Source organism: Electrophorus electricus, chromosome 7 (genome assembly GCF_013358815.1).
Source record: "Electrophorus electricus isolate fEleEle1 chromosome 7, fEleEle1.pri, whole genome shotgun sequence".
NCBI lineage: Eukaryota > Metazoa > Chordata > Actinopteri > Gymnotiformes > Gymnotidae > Electrophorus > Electrophorus electricus.
Genome location: NC_049541.1, coordinates 21,636,616 through 21,661,608, shown reverse-complemented (window position 1 = coordinate 21,661,608; position 24,993 = coordinate 21,636,616). Strand labels below are relative to the sequence as shown.

The following is a 24,993-nucleotide window of genomic DNA, read 5'->3' as shown; positions in this document are numbered from 1 at the left end:
TTGCCTCTGAGATCAGTGAACAAAGTTCATGTTAGATTCAGGAAGCACGACGACTGCCCTCTGCATCAAAGAAGGAACTACGCAAATTCACCACAGAAAACGTCCAGTGGTCCGAACATCCATGGTTTGGAATACCGCCTGTCTGCAGCACTGAGGAAGCAGGAATGGCAGCATTAGTTTTGCAAATGGATTATACTTGAATACGACGATTTTAAAGAGTTGAATCTTCACCAGAACCTTCTGACTCCATCTTAAAGTAAAGGTAGGATGTTTCAACCTTCTCTGATCAGGTACTCTAGTACGGCTACGATCTTCTCTCCATTAAAGCGTCTGTAATCTGAATTATCACCTGATATTTGTTGCCATATTTCCTTTGTCCCCAGTTAGTATGGATCTTAAAATGTTTTCATATCACCCTTCACAACAGAGCAACAAATCAACATTTGACAATAACCCAGTATCAGGGAGTGTGTTTAAAGTTTTGTCAATGTAATTTTATTTTTTAATCTATGGTGGATTTTTGTTCGTTTTTATGTATACCACACTTGGCCATCTAGAACAGGTTTAAAATCACTGTTCTCAATTTTAAGCTCCAGTAACTGAAGTTCAAAGTCTCCCGTACACAGGATACAGTTTGTTTTATAGCAGTAGTATCTTCAGTGTGTATTTATGGTGGGAGTAACTGCTACCAGGAACAGTGGCTAGGGAAAGGGAACAGAGTTTCTACTGCTTTCTGCGTACATAAAAGTGAGTATGTTATAATAATTGCGCAGTTAAATCTTTTTCTAAAATAACACTGGTGTTGTGAACATACGACAGCGACATATGGACATACAACCGAAATATTTAGATATTTCACTGCTTGTTTGACCTTCTGACCTCTACTGCCTGCAGTGGGGACTCTAAAGACCACAGTGGTACAGGGCGTTTCACCGCTGTGCTGAAGGGGATTGATCTGACTTACATCTCCCCGGTGTCCCCCAGCATTCGTTTACAGCAGACGTCCATCCTCATACCAAGGGCATGAAAGCGCGTAGCTTTAAATCTCACAAACCCCCAAACCGGTGACTTAACTTCAGTCAGTACTACGGCATTATATACTGAAGGAGTCCATTCGCCTCTGGAAATACAGAATAAATCCACTAAAAGTTCTTCTGACAGGTTTATTTGAGTTCATGTGGAATAAGCGCCCGTTCGCTACCACGGATTCTCATCCGCGTGCGTAACACGGCCAGTTCCGCCGTTATGATGACCAGCTAGGGCTCGTGCAGCGGGTCGATCCCGGATCAGTTCACTCCGAGCTCGCGGGGTTTCCGTCGCGCGCCGTGATCGGTCAGGTGTAGTGGACGTAACCGGATCCGCAGCGCCAGCACGCGTCCAGCTGCTCACAGAGTACCTCGTGAATGCTGCGGTATAAAACCTTTGTTGACCAGCTTCACTAACCGTTTAGGACGTTGTTCATCGTCGCATTTCGTATGATTATCGGCTCGCGGAGCCTCCCCGGTTTAGCCACGTGTCTCTTTGGCCCGTATAGTTTAAAAACCAAACTTCTCAGCTTACTTACCACTCGAAAGGTTTCCCTAGGCATAAATGTGTGAAATTATTTTAACTAGACTTTTAAAAACTATTGTCCAGTTTGTCCATCTTACATTTCTTATAGCCTGCCTAGACCCACATTAATATAACTGCTCCTTCAGTAGGTAAAGGTAGGCTCCGTGAATAGAAATCCTTTCCATAATATTAATATGCAGTCAATAACAAATAAAGCATTAATGTGCATTATACTTGCTTTCCCCCATCAGTATTGGTGAATAATAGTTATTGTGAATAATGGTCATCAATAGTCTAATTCTATCTTGTCTTTTTCAGTTGGAGGATAACGTGGTTTATCTGGAGATTTGCTTGTCTAGACTGGTCTTGTAAACCTCCTGTACATGCAGGGACAAGGTAAGGATGACATCTGGTTCTGTTTCATCTCCTAAAGGTCTGTGAGTTCCCATTTATTTTATACAAATGATCTTAGGACAACTATGAATAAATGTGCACTAGCTTTTGCCTGCCATGTATGCAAGACCAGACGATTAGTAATTGTCACATATGGTATAAAGACATACATGAATTATCTGACATTATCTCCTCATTCTCAACTTCTAGTAAATAATAACTTATTATAAGATATTCAAAATTATTTGGCAAACTCTGTGGATATTTAGCGTTCTTCCTCTACAGAGAGAAGCGCCACCAAGACTACCACAAAAAATAAAATGGCTGAGGGTAAAAACCTCACCATTTAAAATTATCCTTAAAAAATGACATTTTCTATGCTATCAATGCTGTTTAATTTCCCCTGGACTACACAGAATTAAAATGGATTGTTATCACAATAAACCCAAATTAAAAGGGGAGAAACCAGCAAAATGTCCAAAATGTGCTGAATGACTAAATGGAAATTTTACAGTTTTATCTCAACTTCTTACATATTAAGTTGAACTCTTTTAGCACATTCACTTTTAAATTGTATTTTAGTTACTAGTTTATTGAGATCTTTATTTGAACTGTGTTCTATTTAAATTGTTTTTATCTTTATTGTTTGTTTTTTTTATCTATGTAGCAATTCATTTATGTGAAGGACTTTGAAAAAAAAGGCTGTAGCCTTGAGTTCAGTTAAATTCAGTCTACTCAGAGCTGACTGTCTTCAGTTGCCGGAATTTTAACCGGTTGTTCTGAAACCAATAACTCTGGGTATGTCAGGTCAAGTTAGATCAACTCGGAGTTCAAGTTTCAGTTTAAGTTTTGTTAAACTCACCTTCTTGGATATCACGCTGGTCTGTGAGCTCACTTACTAAAAATTTAAAAAGACTTTAAGCAGCAGGAACTACAATTAAATGTAAACAGCTCTCAGTTAAGGGAAATAATTTCTAACGATCTCTTAACCTTCCCCTGTACACATTTATATGAGCCTGTGTGGGTTTATATTTTACTGCTCAACTGAAGAGGTGGATGTGGGTAAAGATAGAATCACAATACATACACAAAAAAAGAAGAAAAGTCACCTCCACCAGGAGGTGTAGCATCCCCACCTCCACCTGGAGCTGTAGTGTCCCCACTAACACCTGCATGTGAAACAGGTGGAGTTCACGAGGCCTGCAGAAGCTCCAATGGATGTGCTTGGTGAAAATGAAGCGTTGCAGCAGTTTTTTGATGGTAAGAAACCCAGATCCACACTAAACCCAGAAGCACAGTGCCAATGGTGATTTTTTTTGACAACACCTTCTGTCCTTATGCCTACAGGAATGTGGGCATTGAGCTCAATCAGTTGTCATTGTTGTTCATTCACTGTAAAATAAAATGCATGCTTATGGACTTACTCTTAAAAATCCTCTCCATTTTATTAGAGACACTTCCCTCACCTGCTAGTGGTATGGTGCACATGGCCTTGCGTGAGTGTCAGGCTGGTGTCAGACACAGCAGTGTTGCTCATCTTTGTATGTGTGTTAATGTCACTGCTGGGGAAAGAGTGGTCTAACTAACAAACTCTAGTACTTATTGTTTATTGTTTATTGCACTTATCGTTGTGTGTTATAGAGCTTATATGTGTGTTGCACTTCTAGGCATCAGCATTGATTCCTATTACAAGCAAATTACAAGCACACGTGTCTTCTACAATCAAACAAATTGCACAATCACAAAAATTAATCACAGAGTACAACGCTATGGCAGTATTTTATGAATCTTTTATTCTTTTCTTTTTTTGGGTAGTTTAAAAAAAAAAAATTTTTATTGCCAACTAATCAAACTACCTGATTGGGTATTTAACAGTCCCTCCTGCAGGGATAATGTAACATAATGGGTGCATCCTGTTATAAGGGTCTGTTCACATTGTAACAGCCAATCAGAACACTGGAGGGTCTCACTGTGATCTTTGCTAACTGGTTAGACACAAACTCTGAGAACCCACAGTAGAATGAGAGAGACCCAAGGACGCAATCTATACAAAAGACTGAATTAGAAGACATTATTACATGAATTAACTAAAAAACTGTCATTATGACAAATCACATAATTGGGATGATAAACGGTGTTGGGCAGTCAGACCTACTGTGGACATGTATCCCCTGTCAGAGTTGGAGTTGAGCTTTAAAACATCCACGATAAATTAGACAAGCACTCTAAATTACGTCTGTTTGATTTTTTTTTAAACCCCATTTTTTAATGAAATGTTGATGATCTACTAGAGAAATATGCTGTCACGTCCTTCCCACACAAAACTGTCAAATAATTTTTAAAAGCACAGATCTATGACGGTCCAAGAAGGTTCTTCTGTATGTTTTACATCAACATTCATGACATCAATTCATTTGCAGTCCCAGTTATAAGCATGAGTGCCCTTTGCTCTCTAGTCATGTCAACCAGCTGTCAATTACGTAAGACTGCAATTTCTGCAGTGTTCTTAGGTTTTTTGAAGGCATTTCTTCAATAGCCATTCTGGATTTTCAGAATATATATATGTCAGAGTAACCGTGCTGTAACTCTACTGTAGTATATGTCAGAGTAACCGTGCTGTAACTCTACTGTAGTATATGTCAGAGTAACCGTGCTGTAACTCTACTGTAGTATATGTCAGAGTAACTGTGCTGTAACTCTACTGTAGTATATGTCAGAGTAACCGTGCTGTAACTCTACTGTAGTATATGTCAGAGTAACCGTGCTGTAACTCTACTGTAGTTTTAGGTTTCAGAAGGTTAATTGACACTAGTTTACATTTACATTTACGGCATTTAGCAGATGACTTTATCCAGAGCGACTTACAAGGCCTTGAAAAAGTATTCATACCCCTTGAACCTTTCCACATTTTTTCATGTTACACTACAAATTAAATGTATTTTATTGGGATTGTATGTGATAAATGAACACAAAGTAGCAAGTAATTGTGAAGTGAAAAGAACATGATACATGGTTTTCAAATGTTTTAATAAATAAAAATCAGGAAAGTGTGGCGTGCATTTGTATTCAGCCCCCCTGACTCAATACTTTGTGAGACCACCTTTCACTGCAATTACAGCTGCAAGTCTTTTGCGGTATGTCTCTACCAGCTTTGCACATCTACAGGCTGAATTTTTTGCCCATTCTTCTTTGCAAAATGGCTCAAGCTCAGTCAGATTGGATGGAGAGCATCTTGCCACAGATGTGGAAATGTGGAAAAGTTCAAGGGGTATGAATACTTTTTCAAGGCCCTGTATAAAAGTGCTTTATCATTTCATCATATAATACATCCTAGCCAGTACAGTAGGTTAGAGACCAACATACCAATGAATTAGAATACTGTAGAAATCCAGGGATTACTGCTGATGCCTAGAAGTGCAAAATAACATAAGGTCCATCTTAGACAATGACAATGAAGTGCAATAAACAATAAGTACTAGAGTTTGTTTGACAACATCAGTGTAACAAACAATACCCTACAATAAGTAGTAGTTTAGTTAATCAATATAGGAACAGAAGATTGTGTGAACTTCAGAAGATTGAAGACCATTCATGCTGCTGCATTCTGGACAAGTTGTTGAGGTTTGATGGCTCTTAGAAGAAGACCAGCAAGTAGCGAGTTGTAGTAGGCGAGCTTTGAGATCACAAGAGACCGTACAAGCACCTGGGCAGCTTCCTGCGAGAGAAAGAGCTGAATCCTTTGTATATGACAAAGGAGGAATCTGTAAGACTGGGTTAGATTGAAACATGTGTTGAGAACGACAACTGGTTGTCCAAAGTTATTCCCAGGCTACGGGCAGCTTCGGATAGTGATACCAGGGAGTTCTCGAAGGAAACAGTGAGGTCATGGTAAGGGTTGGGAGCACCTGGGATGAACAGAAGCTCTGTTTTACTGAGGCTGAGCTTCAAGTGGTGGGCTGTCATCTATGACGCGATGTCAGTCAAGCATGCTGAGATACGTCTGGAGACCTGCGTGTTAGAGGGTGGAAAAGACAGAAAGAATAGAAACACTAGTTAAAACAATGAATTAAATGAACTTTTCAGAAAGGAGAGATGTCTCTTCTGACCAGGACCTGGTTCTGATTGGACAATGAATGAGACTAATTGTGGACTGTAATTAGGCTAAATCAGGGTAGGACTTTAATTTCAAGATCAGGAACCACAAAACAGCAGAATTCCACTCTGTGTGTGTGTGTGTGTGTGTGTGTGTGTGTGTGTGTGTGTGTGTGTGTGTGTCCCTGAATAGCTGAAAATGGAGGCAAAAGTGAATATAGCCAATTAGTCATTAGCCAATCGGTAAGAAAGAAGCTAATTAAAACTAGGGTTAGTGTTGGGGTTATGGTTAAGTGTTAGGTGCTAGGGTTAGGTGTTATGGTTAAGTGTTAAGATTAGGGTTACCCAGAGAATAAGTCATAAATCCATTAGAACTTTATCATAAATGTTAGACTAACAAACATGACTAGATGGAGATGATTGTGCTTTCAGGGGTATTAGGGTTGAGGGTTAGGGTTGGGGTTAAGGGTTAAGTGTTAGGGTTAGGGTTTTAGTGTGACAGTGGACACCAGCATTCTAGTGATACATGAATATACATCATATATCATTGAACCAATCTGGATTTGACAGTTCCAAATTCCAGCATATCCTGAGTTTAGGATGACCAGGAAAGCAGTAGACCATCCATGTACTGGCCCTGGATCCATTCCCCCATGATGACTGTTCACTATTAATGCCTACATTTCTCCTCTCTGGCATCTATCAGATAATAATCTGATAATCATGATGTAAGTCCAGGATACCATGGAGACATAAAGGTCAGGTTCAAGGTTGTGGGTTTATAAGCCCCAGAGCAGTTAGATTGCTGCTAATTCCTATCTAGATCTATCTTATCTAGATATACCTGTACATCTACCTGTGCTCTATCTGCCCAGATCTGCATATGGAACACATGTCATCACAGGACAGCTGAGCATGCTCAGTGAAGAGCTCTACCTACCCAGATCTCCATAGATTTCTCACATTTAGTTAGCTTTCCTCTGGATCAACGGGCAAGGAAATTTGGATGTCATCAAATGACAGCACATCCCAATATGCTTTATTATTTTAACTTTGCTTTTATTATTATTGCTTTACTAAGCTTTTGCTATACGCTTACATTATGTTTCACTGTGCTTTCCCAGTATTGCATTATGCTTCTCCAGGCTTTAATTATTATTTCATTATGCTTTACTAAGCTTTAATTATGACATCATTATACTTTAATTATGCTTTACTAAGCAGTTGTAGCCACCTTCAAACTCCCAAACCCCGCCCCCAACTCTGCCCACCAATCCCGCCTCCAGTTCCTTGCAGTGACTGTGTTTTATATGAAAGTAAGTATTACAAACTCATCTGGTGATTCACGCTGAGAACAGGACACTACTCCTTAAGGGACAGGGCAGAGTCCGACCTCCATTCAATAATGTCTGGGTGTGAAACCCTTTGATTACATAGTGTTATCCAATCATACATGTTAATGTGGCTAAACTGTCTGCACCACGATCCAAATGCCAATTTTACACAGAAGATGGACCAAGTGTCTGCTTAGGTCTTTAAAATAATATAAATACACAAGACGTGATAAAGATGTGATGAACACACCAAGACTTTGATTTTCAGGGCAGGACGTCAGTGGTGTGTTGGACAGTGCGACAGTAGACACCAGCATTCTAGAGAGATATCTGAGCAATGAGATCGACGCGACTTTGTAAGTACTGGGAGGTGTGCTGCTGTCCCTGCTCACCCCTCACCTTTTTACAGGGTGATATTTAAAGGGCTAAATACTAATGATAAGTACTGCCTTTATAATATTACTCCTAAAATGAGTCATGTATGTACAACATACTGTTCCTGCCTTAGCAGCTTTCTTTATATTTCTAGTATGTTACCTGATTCGCCTCCAGATTCAAGTTCAGAACCTTGTTCTCCTCCACAAATACCAGGTACCAGGTGTTTTTACACATACACAGAGAGAGAGAGAGAGAGAGAGAGAGAGAGAGAGAGAGAGAGACAGACAGACACAGAGACACACACACAGACAGACAGACACAGAGACACATACACACACAGACAGACACAGAGACACATACACACACAGACAGACAGACACAGAGACACATACACACACAGACAGACACAGAGACACATACACACACAGACAGACAGAGAGACACATACACACACAGACAGACAGAGAGACACATACACACACAGACAGACAGAAACAGAGAGACACATACACAGACAGACAGAGACAGAGAGACACATACACACACACACACACACACACACACATAGACAGACAGAAACAGAGAGACACATACACACACAGACAGACAGAAACAGAGAGACGCATACACACACAGACAGACAGAGACAGAGAGACATATCCACACATACAGACAGACAGAAACAGACAAACACACATACATACACACACACACACACACACACACACACACACACAGAGACACACACAGACAGACAGAGACAGAGAGACACAAAAATCCCAGTTAAGGTATAGTATATACACTCACCAGCCACTATATTCCAAACCCTTTGTATGTGTGTGTGTGTACAGCTGCCCTGTTGGTGGCCGCTGTTCTCTGGATGTTTAGGACTGCTATGGGCTGGATGTTTTGGAAGGTGGAGCACTCTGTAATTATTATGCATGTCAACAGATGGGCTGGAGTCTGGACCTGCTCTTGTATACGTTATAGTAAAGTAGAGTATTAAAATAGTCAGTGATGATGGTTACATCACTGACAGTCATTTAAGTCAGACTATAGGAAATATAAGGACTGAGTAATATTCTAGAAAATATTGGATTCCTCAAAATATCTTTCTATCCTAATATACACATTAGATTAACATGTGAGAGGCAGGGAACGAGGCTAGGCCTTCATAAACAACAGAAAAAAACATTACATGTCTGCCAAAAGACCAGAAGAGATCTTTTGTAGAGTAATTGTAGGGTAGTAATTGTAGGGTATTGTTTATTGCACTTCTTATTGTTTAAGATGGACCTTATGTATTTTGCACTTCTGGGCATCAGCACTGATCCCTGTATTTCTGCAGTATTCTAGTTCATTGGTATATTGGACTCTAACCTGCTGTACTGGCTAGGAGGTATTCCCTGAGGAAATGACAAAGCACTGTTGTAAGTCGCTCTTGATAAGAGCGTCTGTTAACTGCTATAAATGTAAAAGTAAATAAGATTAAGCCCTGTTCGCATGCTCAGTTTCTGAGCTTTTGGTCCAGTTTCTTCCTCTTAGTCTGCCCTCCTGACAGAGGAGTGTTTGCAGTCACTTCTGCAGCTGGATCTGTTTCGCACAGTCTGCTCTGAAAAATGTCTACTCAACCATCTTCACTGTCCATAGCATTTAGCTCTGCTTGCATTTCCAAGGCAGCGGTTGGACACCTTCAATGTCAGTGATCTTGTTTTCTGAACTGACCATGTACCTGCTTCTGCTCCCTGTCATGGCATGTTTGGGCTCAGTCTCCTACAGCACCTCTGTTTGACCTCCCCGTCACTTCCTCCTTTACGCAGATGTCCAGTTGGGTTCTGATTGGTCCTCTGGGCAGATGAGTCACGCCACACCTGCCCCAGAAGGCCTGTGCACTGATGCTTCCCTCCGCCTTAAAGGCCCTGGAGTCCTGGAGTCCTGCCCAGCCGTACCCCCCCCCCAGCACAACCACGCTACCGCTGCACGGCCGGGGAAGTCCAGCTCGCCATCATTAGTGCAGGCTGCGTACAGCTTCTCCATACCGCCTTGCTACGTCAGCCCTGCGGAGGGCTACGGCCAAGCCAGCAAACCCCCTGCAGACAAAGAGGGCAGACACGCGGACCCAGCAGGCAGCTACACGGAGGCCGGCGTCTCCACCGTCTCCCCGTGCCTCCTATCTCACGCTGCGTACCCGGACTCGTACGCCACTCCCAAACCAGCCCTGAGTGCAGAGTGAGACATTCTTCTTTGCAGTTTTGGGGTTAGCTTGGTTTATGTCCCAAGTGGTTTCCTTCCTGGAATAAGATTTGATTTCCTTTCTGTGTGTTTGCTTTCACAGAAGAATCTCCCCTGAAAGGAAGCGGAGAAGACCCTCGGGCTGTTTCCACGGGAACCTGGACCAACAGCACCAGTGGGGAAACTCGGTTTGGCCCAAGGCTTCATTCTGTGAGTCTTAAATAAAGAACACCAGTAACCATTAACCAGAGACAAATGGTCCAGTTCATTTATCATGTGACGAGAATCTGAACCTAACTGTCCTCTAGTTTGCATGATTTCCCCCCCGGCGGCCCTGTGTGTTCTTGTAGCAGGTCCTGACGGTGGGACATGTGAGATGCCATGCTATGAGGGTGATGCCCAGGGGACCAGTGCAGACATGGGAGCATACCAGCTACTGACGTGGCAATGTTACCAGCCCAGCCAGTGGACCAGCCTCTACAACCAGAGCTACCAAACACTGTAACACCTTACTGATGCCTCAGGCAAAGACATGAGCTTTGTTGAGTCCTACACTCGGCAATACCAGCCTGTATCTCTGACGTACAGTCCCTTCCGCCACTGAGCATTTCTGCCATTCGGTGTTAACGTTACTTGTTTTAATTTGAAACAGTAAAAATGAGTTAAAATTCTCTCCGCTTCCCAGTCCACCCACAGGCTACCACGTGGACGCAGATAAAGGGTTCAGTTACTCTGCAGCCGACGAAGCCTTCGTGTGTCAGAAGAAGAACCACTTCCAGGTCACAGTTCACATTGGGATGACTGGGGAGCCCAGATATGTAGGAACTCCCGCAGGTCCTGTGCCTGTGGAGAGCTTCCAGCTGGAAGTCTTCGGAGTCAAGGTAGCGTATTCCACACTCAAGGTTGGCGTATTCCACAGACAAGTTTAGCGTATTCCACAGACAAGTTTAGCGTATTCCACAGACAAGGTTAGCGTATTCCTCAGACAAGGTTAGCGTATTCCTCAGACAAGGTTAGCGTATTCCACAGTCAAGGTTAGCGTATTCCACAGACATCTGCCCCTCTACTTCTCACATATACTGGAAAAAAAGGTGCTGTGATTTAACATATTAGTGTTTTCTGAATGAACAATATAAAAAAAGATACACAAAATAATTTTGTTTGTGATTTTGACATTTTGACTTTCCTGTCAGCTGGAGGCCCCGGACCACCACGTCACTATCGAGCAGTCACAGTCTGATCGCAGTAAAAAACCTTTTCTGCCTGTCCAGTGAGTCTCCTTATTAGAAGTCCTCAAAGGCATGATTAAAAGCCACTTAGAAAATATCACACACACACTCTTATTTTCCACTGGTTTATGTATGTATGGCCAGCCGCATTATGTATGTGAGAAAACAATGTCCATTTTAGCTAGAATAATGTCATATTAGCAATTTAAAAAATTAGCTACAATTAAAAATGTTCTACTGCCCATTATTTTTGCTTATTCAACATGTTTTTTTAGAGTAACCCTGCCTGGCAACAAGGTAACCAAGGTTACACTTGGCCGATTACATTTCAGTGAGACCACTGCTAATAACATGAGGAAAAAAGGCAAACCCAATCCAGACCAGAGGTGAGAGGTCACACATCCCATATCACAGGCCAACCAGAGTCCAGCAGGGAAGTCAAACTGCTAGCCACACACTCAGAGATAGGAACGGTGTGGTGGCCTGTGTTTGATGCTGTGTGATAGTTTCTTTAAAATTTTGATCTAAAAATAGTCCTTTGTCAGTCCAAAATGGCCTGACATTTATTCTTGCACTGGAGATGAAAGGTTGAAGTTTTGCTGGCTGATGTGTGTTTTTGGGTTGCCAGGTATTTTCTAATGGTAGTGGGGCTTTATGCCACTGTCAAAGAGCAGAGTTACCTACTGGTTGCAAACATATCCGAGAGAATTATTGTTAGGGTAAGTCTCGCCTATTTGCACAAATGAATCAGTACAGATCCAGACACCACACACACACAAAAGTGCTTCCTTTTAATGGGAACTCAGACTTGAGCATGTTAATTGTCACATAATCTTGTACATGCAATCTGGCACATATAATCAAATGTAATCTGGTCTTTATTTCAGGTTTCTTACTGTAACCTCAAAGCTTTTTCTGCTGCATTCCAGAAATGGAAATCACACACTAAATTTGAAGGAATGTTGGTCACAGCTGACTCTGATTGCGCCTTTTCTCTGTCCACCAGGCGTCCAACCCAGGGCAGTTTGACAATGATGGCGAGGCACTCTGGCAGAAGGGCCAGACCCCAGACTCCATGGTGTGCCAGGGGAGGGTTGGCATAAACACAGACATCCCGGATGAGGCTCTAGTGGTGTGCGGGAATGCCAGGATAATGGGCGCGGTCATGCATCCCTCGGACAAGAGAGCCAAAGAGAACATCCAAGAGGTGAGGGTCTTGGCTTCAGCTCCCCGAGGGTGTCTGATACCGCACTCACCAGGCTGCGCCATGCTGCCACCTGGTGGAGACAAATAACTTGTAAATCGCTGCAGACAGGAGACAGGATGTTACTGGTCAGTGACATCAGTAAGCAGGAAGACATCTAAGGCAGCATACTGCTTTGTTATGAGTAAAATTAATGTGGAGGTGAGTGGGGTGTGTAGGAGGCGCAGGTTTCACTGGTGGGATTCCTCTCCAGGTGGACTCCACAGCTCAGCTGCAGCGGATAGCTCAGATGAGGATTGTGGAGTATGACTACAAACCCGAGTTTGCCACAAAGATGGGAATCGACACTGTGCATGAAACAGGTGTGTGCAGGAAGGAGAGGGTTAATATCAGGGCTGTGGATGCTTAAACAGACTCACACCTGACTGAGGTCATGAGGGTTCGTTCCCCATGTCCGGCAGAACAGTTCACACACCTGCTGTTTTTGGGAATGTGCTGGTCTTGGGCGGTGTGCTGCTGGATGTGTGAGATTTCTTGGTGTTTGGGATCAGGGATCATAGCCCAGGAGGTGAGGGAACTGCTTCCCACAGCCGTGAGAGACGTTGGGGAGGTCACCTGCTCTGACGGAGAGAAGATTCACAACTTCCTGATGGTGGACAAAGTAAGTGTGTGGCGTGTGCTACGGATGCGTGGTAGCTAAACGTACTGGGAAGCCTTCAACACCTTGTCCTGCCTGTGGTCCGGACCACAGGAACAGATCTTCATGGAGAATGTGGGCGCAGTGAAGCAGCTCTACAAACTCACTGACAACCTGGAGGCGCGGCTTCAGGAGCTGGAGGTGTGGAACGCCCGTCTGGCCAAGCTGAAGAACCCGGGAAGTGTGTGCTCCAAAACGGGCTCTGCTGAGAGTGGGTCAGTTAAGCAAAACACAACCTGGGCCTGGAAACAGACATCACACACACACACACACACACACACACACACACACACATCTGGCCTGGGTCTGGACCTCACACACACACACACACACACACACACACACATGCACGCATGCACACACCCCCTGGGCCTGGGAACAGACCTCACACACACCCTGGGCCTGGGTCTGGACCTCACACACACCTCAGGCTTGGGTCCAGACCTCACACACACACCCCGGGGCTGAACACTTCTCAATGATATGAAGATCTAGTTTCTCTTTATTTGATGTCCCACTTTCTGTTCATATAGGTATGATCAGTGTGTTTATGGTCTGTTTGCGCTGTACTCAGGTGTATGGCCTGAATATTGATACAGACATGCTGGTTGATTTCATTTAATTTGCCTAACAAACATTTGTACACTTGTGCTACAGAAACGTTCCTAAAAACAACAAACCCCAAGCGTCAGAACCCTCCAGAAAGACCTCCCTGCTGAAGGCTGGCAAAGTAAGACAAAAACACAAATCTAACTGTCTCTTCACCTGATTAGATGTCCACTCTGAAAACCTGTTTCTGCTGCAGGAGTATGTATGTGAAAAATACCAAGACTGCCTTCAGAACAGAATATTCCAGACTACAGGCATTATGCTTGTGGTAATTATGGCTTTCTGGTGAGTCCTTTCTCTCTTTGAAATATTTCACACAAACAGTAACCCACACCCACACGGCAGGTTCTGAAAACCCTCCACTCGGGTGTCTCTAAAACCCAACTGTTAAGACCCAACTCTTAAGACAGTTTAACCTAACCAAACTAATGAATATTCCATAAATGCTATAACGTACTAAAAAGTAGGATTATCACAGCAACATTCAAGGATCCCTCACAACAGACAGTCTTTATCATAAAAACTTCAAACACAGTAAGGTTTCAGAAAATATTACCTGATATGTCTTAAAATACTTTTTCTAAGCTGTATTTCAGTTTTCATTAAAAAATTAAAATTAAAACATAACTGTGATTACTTTTAATGTAATAATAATAATGTAATAATAAAAGATTAAAGGCAGGTATATAATGTGGAAATATCCTGATTGATGTAACACTACATGAATCCCCAGACACAGATATTACTGCATTGAAACTGATGGTTTCAGGTTCTTGGAGAGATTTTGGATTTTCGTCTCTGATTCCATTTTTGTTTGTGTTTCAGTGCAATCTGTATAACTTCACTCTATATGCTCACAGTAAGAGATGATTTGGACAATGTTTCCAGGTAGCTATATCTTCATTCATATTAATGTAAACCTTCAATCATTAGCCATTAGCCATTCATTATGTAAATAAGGTTTAGCCATTTTTAATATATTTGTATATGCAGTTAGTGCTTCCCATACAACATTGGTTACATAGGCAGACATGAATATTCATCTATCTGCCCTTTCTGCGTATGAATTTCCTGCAGCCCAGGTAACTCCACCATGTTTCCAGACTCCGCAGCCACAGAACATTTGCCCACAGGTATGCACTTGGAAAAGTTTCTGTCTGACCAGGTTTGAGTGTCATGTCTTCTACACTGGCATAATGAAACTGAAGCCTGTCGTGTTTTCTTAGAAATAGAATAAAATCTGAAGCAGTTGTATTGGCAGGAGAAGGTCTGAATGAAAAGGAATAATTCAACTTCCTATTTATGACCCCCCCCAGTGCATCCTGTCCCTAAAATCTAAAATAAATGAATAAAATAAATAACATTTGACATAAACTACCTTCCTTCTTGAAGAAACGGTTCTGACTCTACTCTGCATCACAAAGATGGTACAAGTAGCTATACATGGAGGTTACCTCATCTGCTGTGAATAGATAACGCTAATGAAGACAAAAAAAAAGGGAATGGTGATGATGAACATTCATTTTAAACGCAGACTTACCAAAGTGTGTAGATTAATGGATATGCTGTCGTTACTGGACGTGTGCTCATACCCTGTGTTGCTGGATTGACACTAACGGTCTTCCTGTTGCAGTGTTCCCTACAGCGCCAGAGCCTTGGCCACCAGAACTTGATTTCTCCAGCGTGTACTACTCCGATCAGGTTTACTGCTGCCCTCCCACAGCGTCCAGACGGCCCACGACTGCCGAGACGTGTGCGTCTCTTAATCCGGACGCCCTGCCCATGCCTGAGGACACCAGTCAGAGACCTGAAGGTGGGACAGAACCCTCGCAGCTGCTTCCAGAGACAAAAGCTTTTCTTTCACTGCTGGGTTTTGATAGATTTTGTGCCGTTTTAGATCAGACGTGGAGAGAGCTGCAGAGACATTACAGTGACTGTAAGTTGTAAGAGTGACACCAGTATGTTGCAGTATCCTGCATATCCAGCAACACATTTAATGCAACGTGCTTCTAATCTGACATTCTCTGTAAGATTATTCTAATCTTAGATTGTTTCATAACTAATTCTTGGTCTATTACTTCCCTTACAGGGACAAACACGACCATTCAGTCAATTTTCATCACACAAAACCAGCAGTTTATAGACCACCGCTACATAGACCACAGTCTCAGTGGGTAGGTGGTGTCTACATAGACCACACTCTCAGTGGGTAGGTGGTGTTTACTTAGACCATGTTGTACTCAGCCATAATTGTAAGTTGCTTTGGATAAAAATGCCGGAAATGTAAATGTTTTTGCTTCCCTGTAGTGAAGCAACATAATTTTGGCCTGTGTCTTACAGGAAAGGAAACTACAGCTATCTGATCCCCATCAGTAAACACATTCCACTCAATATGCCGGTCACCCTGCAGATGAAGTGAGTATACATTACTTTACAAGCCATGTCAGATCTCAGAAGTACATAGTCTACTGTAGTTCATTGTAGTTGTGACCACTGGGTGTCTCTCTGAGCAGCAGTACTGAGCTGCTGGTTGTCCACCTCTGTGGCTACGAGCTGACAGAGATGTGTGCGGCGTTTCTTGAGGACTACCTTGGGAACAGGTTTCATGCTGTTCCCAACACACAGGTACCAGACTTGAAAGAAACGGGGAACGTCACACTGTATGATTTTGTCCCATGTTTGTGAGCTCTATTGTCCCTACCAGTGTGCAATGTTCAAAGAATTACATTTCCCCAAAGGTTTAATATATCACAGTGTTTTCTGTGTATACTGTGATAATGGAAAAACAAAACTAATTGCTTTAAACTAGCAAAACTAATTGCCTTAAATGTAATCACTGATATGAATTAGTAACAGAGTTTTCTTAATAGGGGTACATACACCAGTGGACACTGCCAGTTACTCAGAGATATAGATCATCTTACCACTTCCGTGTTGCAGTTGCTGTAAGGAACTCTTTATTTTAAGTGAGTCACTACAGTAAGTGGTATGCTATAGCCCGACACTGAAACACAAACCACTCCTTTCTGTCCCTCAGGGTCAGTCTGACTGTGCTACAGATCCCAACTACGTGGAAGTACTTTTTACTGACTATTATTTCCATTTTTACCGCCGCTGCCAGTGATGCACACCTGAGCACAGCACACCTGAGCACAGCACACCTGAGCCCACTACACCTGAGCACACCACACCTGAGCCCAACATATCTAAGCCCAACACAACAGAGCACAGCACACCTGAGCCAAACACACCCGAGTCCAGTGCACCCGAGCACAGTGCATAGGAACACAGCGCACCAGAGGACAGTTCATCTCAGACCCTGGTAACTCTGTCTGAGGAGGACAACAGGCTGAACTGATGAGGACTACTGAGGCAGAAAAACAACTTCTCAAATGAAATGTGTTGTATGTCGTGCGTTTGTGTGTGTGTGTGTGTGTGTGTGTGTGTGTGTGTGTGTGTGTGTGTGTGTGTGTGTGTGTGAAAGAAAATGAATGAGGAATTGTGTGTGTGTGTATATGTGTGTGTATGTGTATGATCTGCTTTGTGTGTGTGTGTGTGTGTGTGTGTGTGTGTGTGTGTGTGTGTGTGTGTGTGTGTGTGTGTGTGTGTGTGTGTGTGTGTGTGTGTGTGTGTGTGTGCACATGTGTGTATGCATTTGTCTTGACATTTTTAGCAATCTCTATCTTTATAAATGCCCTAATCTGACAAAACATACAGAAATAGCCACTAGCATTAGCATAACTGCAGAAACACTATTATTAAATCAAATTGAAGTAGTTTTGACAAACCTGCACTTCTGTGCACTGCATGGTGTATTAACATCTTCAAATTGTGTTGGCTCAGAGGGAAGATTCAACATTCTTTCTTTTTTTTTCACAGTGGAACTGATTTGTATTTAAAAAAGTACCTGTAAAAAAAATCTTATTTGAATCTTTTTGTGGTATTTTTCTGTATAACGTTGCACCTGTTTCATACTGTTCATTTACAGCCAAAGCGATTACAAAATTATGTCCCTTGCTTCCTTCATTAATTAGTACAGAGGACAGATAGTGTAACCTGCTCAGAAAAGCTAAGAAACCACCACCTACTGACACACACACACATGACCTCCTAGTTAACACACACTGTAATGATGTTAGCGTGCACTCTAACGCGTTACCAGGCAACGGCATCCCCGGAGACAATTGGTTCATAGATTAATTATGGAAAATCCCAGAGATGAAGCTTCAGGGAATGACCAGCCAGGACTGAGAGGTCACATGGTGATTATTATCCGATCATATGGACTGAGTATTGATCGAGGATTGTGTGTGCACGTTATGAAAGGAACATCTAATGTCTTCGTATATTGTACTTTTGAATGTTTGTGAAGCAGAAGGGGAGGGGCTACAGGTATAAAAGGGAAAACCAAACGCTAAACAGGCACCAAAAGGCTCTTATTTGAATGTGGGGGCAGGTCTGCCTCATTACATGGAATACACTGTTGATGAGCAGAATATTTTAACGCACTAATGAGATTACTTCACTGTGGATTATTGTGTAGTTGTGTTTGACTTTGTGTTTTGTAAGACAGGAATGCTATTTGAATGCCCCCCATTGTATAACTGAAGGCATCCCATTTTATTCTGTAGTCACTGAATTTACCCTGAATAAGAATTTCTACTGATGTAATGTGCAGGTTTTTCTTGTATCCTAATACTTCAAATCTACTTATGCCTGAAAGCTGGATTGTCTGGTTATAGCGTCATATAAACCTTCATGCACATTAGAACTTTTGGTTATCCTAAAATAAACACAGATAAAGTTGTCTTGTGTTTTATCGCTGTCTACATATAAAGAAGACATTTTACGTAGTGGATATGGTTGGCAAATTTTTTTCTACAAATGTGAACTCTTTCTATTCACATTTAGTCCTCCAGTATCTTCACAACAGGTTCTTAGCAACAGACATTGTGATTCGAATAGTTGAGAAATCCAGCAAAATCCTCTGTTTCGCAGGATTGTTGCAGGCCAGCTGTAATTATTTTGTCTCTTTTGTAGCTTTGCGTCAAGAGCTTTCTTTTTTTACTGGACTCCAGATTTCTTAGATGAGGTCCAAGTGGAATGAGCGAGTGGCTCATCATACTCATTATGCTCTCTGGAGAACCTTGTCTTGAATGGTGACAGTGGTAGCTCAGTGGTGAAGGTACTTGACTAGTAATCAGAAGGCCCTTAACCCTCACGTGCTCAAGTTGTGTTCAGTCAGAATTGTAAGTCACTTTGGATAAAAATATCAGGTAAATGCAAATGAGCTACTGCCTTTTTCACCTATGCAGTCTAAATCTTATTTATTTATGTATCTTTTACGGTAAGTTCCTATAGGACATGCACTGTAGTGTTTGTGTGGGTTTCCAGGTTAGAATCAGAAAGTGAACCAAATGGTATTTAGCAAAATTGACAAAATGCCTCCTAGCAATCAAAACATAAGAAGAAACAATTAGCAAGCGCTTATGACTTATTCACGTGCAAAGACCTCAGCAGTCACTCTGAGGGGTGACATGGAGATCAGGGTCAGACCTTTGGGAAACTTGAAGTCATGGGAGAAGAAACAATAGAAGCGCTGCATTATTGAAGAAAGATGGGGACCGGAACAAGTCTGAAGAAAGCTCTCCGCGGTCCACAGGTGCACAGACCTGGCGGAGCAGGAGCAGCACACGCGGATGATCAGGTAAGTACCTCACCTCACTTATCACGAGGACTTCAGATAGAGATGAAAAAATCGGCACACTAAGAGCATGCCACGCAAACATGACCTGCACTTAATCAGTAAATGTGGTGTAGTTATGAAATAGAAATGTAGATTCTCAATACATATGCATGTGATTTCACTACACTGCAACATAGTTATTATGACGAATAAGTCCATGAGTGTAAATAACAGAATTGCTGATGTTTCTCTGCAGTTTAAGATGCTACACTTTAATCACAAATTGCAGCAGAGGAATCTGTTAGTGGCCTCATTTATGGTTGTATGAATGTAATAATTACCATATTGCTATATCATGATGGAAAACAACAAAACAAAGACACTTTAAGCAAGCAAAACAAACAAACATTGGCAAATCCCTCAGAAAGACATACTGAAGAGTAGATCTCTCAGTGTTAAAGGAGCATGCCAGTAGGCTAGTTAGTGTGCTGGCAATGTCAATGTCACGAAAGTTATTGATACTTGCCAATATGGCCCACTGACAATTGCCGAGGCAGATTGTTGGATGCATCAAGAAAAAATTTTTAAATCTTAGATTTCCTATTTAAACATAAATTGTTTTGGTTTATTCTTTAGCAAGAAGGTGGGCTAAAAATAACTAATTCTGTGAATAATCAAAAACTTTGTAGCATAAATGTATGATCATTTGTCATTTGGTGGCACAACACTGAAATTGTTCCAGGACCTAAAAATCAAAGACCACAGTATCCATCTCATATGTCCTGAAAGCACGCGCACGCGCGCGTGTGTGTGTGTGTGTGTGTTTGTGTGTGATTGTGAGGTAACTAAGCTGCAGTGAACCTGCTATCCGATTCCGGTGAGGTTGTGCTCCGTAGTGAGTCAGACAGGCATCTTGATTACAGCTGATTCGGTTGACGGGAAAGACACACTCACTCTCTCTCTCTCTCTCTCCCCCTCCCTCCTTCCTCAGAGACCAAAATAAAGTCAGAGTTCAAGACTTTTAAGTTGTACTAGCTGTAATGATGCACTGCACCTCTTTTCATAAAGTCCCAGCTTGAAACAAGGAAGGCATTGATATTCTGGGATAGCAGCAAGGCCACCATCACATTTTTGATCCAGTTTATTCCAAACATCCAACAACGTCTCCTGCAGGCACCTCACAAGGAGCATTCAGAAATGACCCTCTCCCCAAGAGCGGGGTCGACCGAGGACAGGATCCCAAGAGATGCAGGGTAGGAAGGATTCCTCTGTCTCTGCATCTCTGTCTGTCCTGTCCTGACTCATTTGCATGCACAGCCTGCCATTTCCTGGCCTGGATGTTTGAGATAAAGGTGATGTCACCCTGTCACCTGATTAATTATACACTTTTGGCAGACTATTGTTTTGTTCCAGGAGTTGTGATGGAGCGTTTCATTTAATTATAATTACAATAATAATAATAAACGTCATTTGTAAAATGCTTTCTTAAACACAGTTTACAAAGTGTTTTACAGACAGTAGAATACATAGAGGAGGAATAAGTTTTAACATCTTGAGATCCGTCATCTCAGGGAGCTCACATTTAGAAGAAAAAGAAAAAAATTGAAGATTTTAAAGAATACAGTGAAAAATTAAAAAATAAAGGAATGAATAATTAAATAAATACAATCTAAATAAAAATCCAGAAATTGCAGTAAGAACACCACTATCCCCAGAGCACGGGGTCTGTTTGTAGTTTCAACACTTGGTCTTTCATCCATTAACAAAAACAACCTGCAAACCCACAACACTTCTAAATGACTACAGTAAGTGTTTTGGAGTACATTTCCTTATATTTGCAATATTTAAAAACAAAGGAAAAGAAAGTAAGAGCTTTGAGGTGTAAAAAAATAAAAAAAATAAAAAATAAAAAATTATGGAACCACCATCTGGTCTGGAGGGAAACAATACAAGCCTGAATGCAGGGGATCTTGGATGCAAAACTCCAGATAGAATAATTCACATACAATAGTTTATCTCTACAGGGAAACAGAACCTCCAGACAATCCACATTTCACCTTCCAGCATAGCTGAGATTGGTATTGTATATAATATCACCTGTGTGTTAAGAGTCTGCATAAAATTCAAAAGTGTTTTCTGTAGATTAAACACTTCTTTCCATGACAACGCAACCAAAAGGTTTATTAAAACAGCGTCTCCAAACCCAGTTCTGAGGGAAAGGTGTGTTAGGAGTCTGGGTCAGACCAAAAACATAGCGTGTTTGAGGAGCTCTGAGGAGTGTGTTGGAAAAGTTTGTTTAATAAGCCATGTGGTGAGGTTGTTATGAAAAAACTGCATTAAAGTGGAATACAGTAGCAGAGACATCAAAACCATGACTTTAATTTATTGTCCATTATGCGGTGTTTTAAAACAATGTTCACATGTAGTTGCCCTGATGGCTGGTAGATCTCCTTAATTTCAGTGCATGCTGTTACCACTGCCCAAGCATGAGCATGCTCAGAATGTAGCACACAGCTACAACACTTTGATGTTAACATACAGCCAAGAGGTTTGTTTTTTCCTCCACAGCCAATGTTTTTTCCCACCAATCAGCTGCAGCGTAGCTCTGAGGGTGGGGAGAGAGGGTGCTGTCCTCACCTCCACACAGCAGAGGAAGCTACAGACCAAAGGTCTGCTGGCTGAGGTAAAGCACATCAAACACGTACATGCATGAAAAGAAGATTACACAGCTGACCTACAGAGCTTTCTCCTGCAGTCAAAATGCCATAAAGCTCTCAGATTACTGATGTTCACTGTGTGTGTGTGTGTGTGTGTGTGTGTGTGTGTGTGTGTGTGTGTGTGTGTGTGTGTAGCTGGCGCGGATAGAGCAGGAGCTGAGAGAGACTGTGCAGAGAGAGGAGGAGAAGCAGCGGGAGCTGGACCAGATGCGTCAGGAGGAGAACCAGGAGCGCTGGAGGAGTCTGTGCTTCCTCACCCTCAACCAGCGCACTGCCAAGTACGAGCCCCCTCAGGACCCCCTCAGGACCTCTCAGGATCCCTCAGAACCACCCGGGGTGCTGCAAGAGCCAGAACAAACTTGCCCAGGCCTCCACTGGCAGCCCCAGCAAGCTGCAGGGAACCAAATGTGGTGGCTCAGTGGTTAAGGCACTTGACTGGGTTGCCATTTCAAGTCCCACCACTGCCACTGTTGGGCCCCTGAGCAAGACCCTTAACCCTCAATTACTTAAGTTGTGTTCAGTTATAATTTTAAGTCGATTTGTAAGTTGCTTTTCCGTAAATGTAAAATGTAATTTCCTAGTCGCAAGCTTCTAAAATCTGCTGCTCTTGCAATAGTGCTACATTAAGAGAGTTTCGTTAAGAGAGCTTCGTTAAGAGGGCCTCATGCTGGGGCTTTGAGAAGCTGTTGGCTCAAGTTTGGATCAGCTCCATGTAAACTGAATATTGACTACTGCTGCAGTTAAGAAGACTGTGCTTGTTACTGGTTACACTCTTCCACTTGCACTGACTGTGTATTCAACAAAGACTTATTATATAAGTATAATTACTAAAGAAATTCTGTATCTGTGTGCGCGTGAGTGCTCGTGTGTGCGCGCGTGTGCGCGCGTGAGTGCGCGTGATTGTTTTTTGTAGGCCATGGGTAACCAGCTACTACAGGAACATACCCATGCACATCTACTGCTTACCTATAGAGACCGACCGGCAGAAGATGAAGGGAAAAAAAGAGGTGGTGATGAAGAGAGCTGGGCAACCCTGAGTCTCCAGGACAGCAGTATGGCCCGGAAACAGAAGATCCAGGCAGGCAGAGCGCTGCAGTGCCAGCTGTAACAGGGAACGCACCTCTACTTTGAGATTATACAGTTATATCTGTAGTGTTGAACACTATATTCATACATTCATACATACCAGAACATGGAATTCCCTGCACTTATAACCAGCAGTTGGACACAAACCAGTGGATGTCACAAGAATGACATCACAGCATTTTTATATGACTTGCTGATGTGGACTGTTTTGATTTTGAGATGAAATTATCATTTTGTCAAAAGCAGTAACAGCTGTGTTCTTTAAATATTGTTTACCATACTGTGTTTGTGTATTCCACTTGAATGTACAGACAAAAGTAAACTAACTTATAAATTGACATATGTAAACCTACTATGATTCACGTACTGAAACAAAACACTTTAAAACTGTTCCAGACCCATTAATCACTATGTTTCCTGGACATGAGTCCCTGTAAATGGCCTTCCCTCCTGGAGGCAGGTGTAAGACAGGCTTGAGACAGGTGTAAGAGGTATGAGGCAGGTGTGAGGCAGGTGAAAGACGGGTGTGATATTAAGTGGGGAGTACTGAACAACTGCATGAATGTTTTTGGAAAAGTTTGTACTGGAAAGTTGTCTAAAGCATGGAAAGTTCAAAGTTTTTAGTTGTATTCAAGAGCTACTGAAAATGAACCAAACCGGCACTAATTGGCTGAAGTCTTCACTAAACAGCTGCCACCTGTAAAATTCATTCAGCTGAGAAGAGCTTGTTTTTATTTTTGCCAGACTGCTGGACAATTTCCCACTGTGCACTGTTCCACAAATATTCATTCAGCTGTTCACTGTGTATACTTAAACAGCAGGTATCCTGACCAACGTGCTTTCACCATGCCAGAGATAGAAAATACCTTCCTCACTAAATTCTTGTGTCTTTTCCCATCACTTATTGACTGACTGCTTTAAAATAAAGATACTACTTTACAATAAGACTACCTTATAAATGTTATGGATACATTTTTTTATTACTGGTTATTACTAAGTTCATTATATTATTATTTTTAATAATATTATTATATTAATATTATCATTATTATTATAACTAATAAGGATTATTATTATAATTATTGTATATTTATATTATGATCATTTATTATTATAATAAATTATCATGACTACTAAGACTTGTTTGTGGTTAAATGGCAGTAACTTGTTAATTAATATTTGAGCCCTTTCAATTAAAAATCATATATATCCATATACTGTTTTACTGCATTCTATAAAATAACCACAATAATATAAACATTATTAGAAGTTTTATTTTTAAATGCCCACATGAACGAGGTAAGGTAAGTCTAAATAAAGCATATTTAGAATTTTATTGTAATTTTAATGTAAAGGTGCAAAATCCAAAACTCAAACAACTGATTTTACAAAAAGGGGAGCTAGCTGATGTATGGAGGGTTTTGTTGCAAGGACTCAAATTCTGAAACTGGCAGGTGTAATGTTGACTGATGGAGGTATAATACTGACTGATGGAGGTGTAATGTTGACTGATGGAGGTGTAATGCTCACTGATGGAGGTGTAATGCTGACTGATGGAGGTGTAATGCTGACTGATGGAGGTATAATGCTGACTGGAGGAGTTGTAATGTTGACTGATGGAGGTATAATGCTCACTGATGGAGGTGTAATGCTGACTGATGGAGTTGTAATGTTGACTGATGGAGGTATAATGCTCACTGATGGAGGTATAATGCTCACTGATGGAGGTGTAATGTTGACTGTTGGAGGTGTAATGTTGACTGATGGAGGTGTAATGCTGACTGT

The 24,993-nt window shown here is 41.8% G+C and overlaps 1 protein-coding gene across 1 annotated transcript; it reads left to right on the top strand.

Annotated features, from left to right (window-relative positions):
• The first annotated feature begins 30 nt into the window (after positions 1 to 30).
• Positions 31 to 17,154, top strand: LOC113575813 (myelin regulatory factor-like protein). The gene is made up of 27 exons (XM_027007546.2): positions 31 to 262; positions 1,870 to 1,947; positions 3,129 to 3,204; positions 7,639 to 7,726; positions 7,900 to 7,961; positions 9,569 to 9,977; positions 10,084 to 10,190; positions 10,331 to 10,481; positions 10,666 to 10,861; positions 11,174 to 11,250; positions 11,485 to 11,595; positions 11,838 to 11,928; positions 12,216 to 12,416; positions 12,667 to 12,775; positions 12,965 to 13,074; positions 13,165 to 13,325; positions 13,768 to 13,840; positions 13,916 to 14,004; positions 14,545 to 14,607; positions 14,797 to 14,852; positions 15,353 to 15,532; positions 15,617 to 15,655; positions 15,809 to 15,893; positions 16,060 to 16,134; positions 16,233 to 16,344; positions 16,590 to 16,664; positions 16,757 to 17,154. The coding sequence occupies exons 3-27, from the start codon at positions 3,159 to 3,161 to the stop codon at positions 16,841 to 16,843; spliced, it is 2,853 nt and encodes a 950-aa protein (XP_026863347.2). The 5' UTR covers positions 31 to 262; positions 1,870 to 1,947; positions 3,129 to 3,158; the 3' UTR covers positions 16,844 to 17,154.
• Positions 17,155 to 24,993: the final 7,839 nt, after the last annotated feature.

Bases quoted from the DNA above. Each gene is read 5' to 3' on its own strand.
- LOC113575813 (XM_027007546.2), top strand. From the start codon at position 3,159: ATGGATGTGCTTGGTGAAAATGAAGCGTTGCAGCAGTTTTTTGATG. The intron at 3,205-7,638 runs GTAAGAAACCCA...TTTGATTTTCAG, and splicing joins GTTGCAGCAGTTTTTTGATG to GGCAGGACGTCAGTGGTGTG. The intron at 16,345-16,589 runs GTACCAGACTTG...TTTTCTTAATAG, and splicing joins ATGCTGTTCCCAACACACAG to GGGTACATACACCAGTGGAC.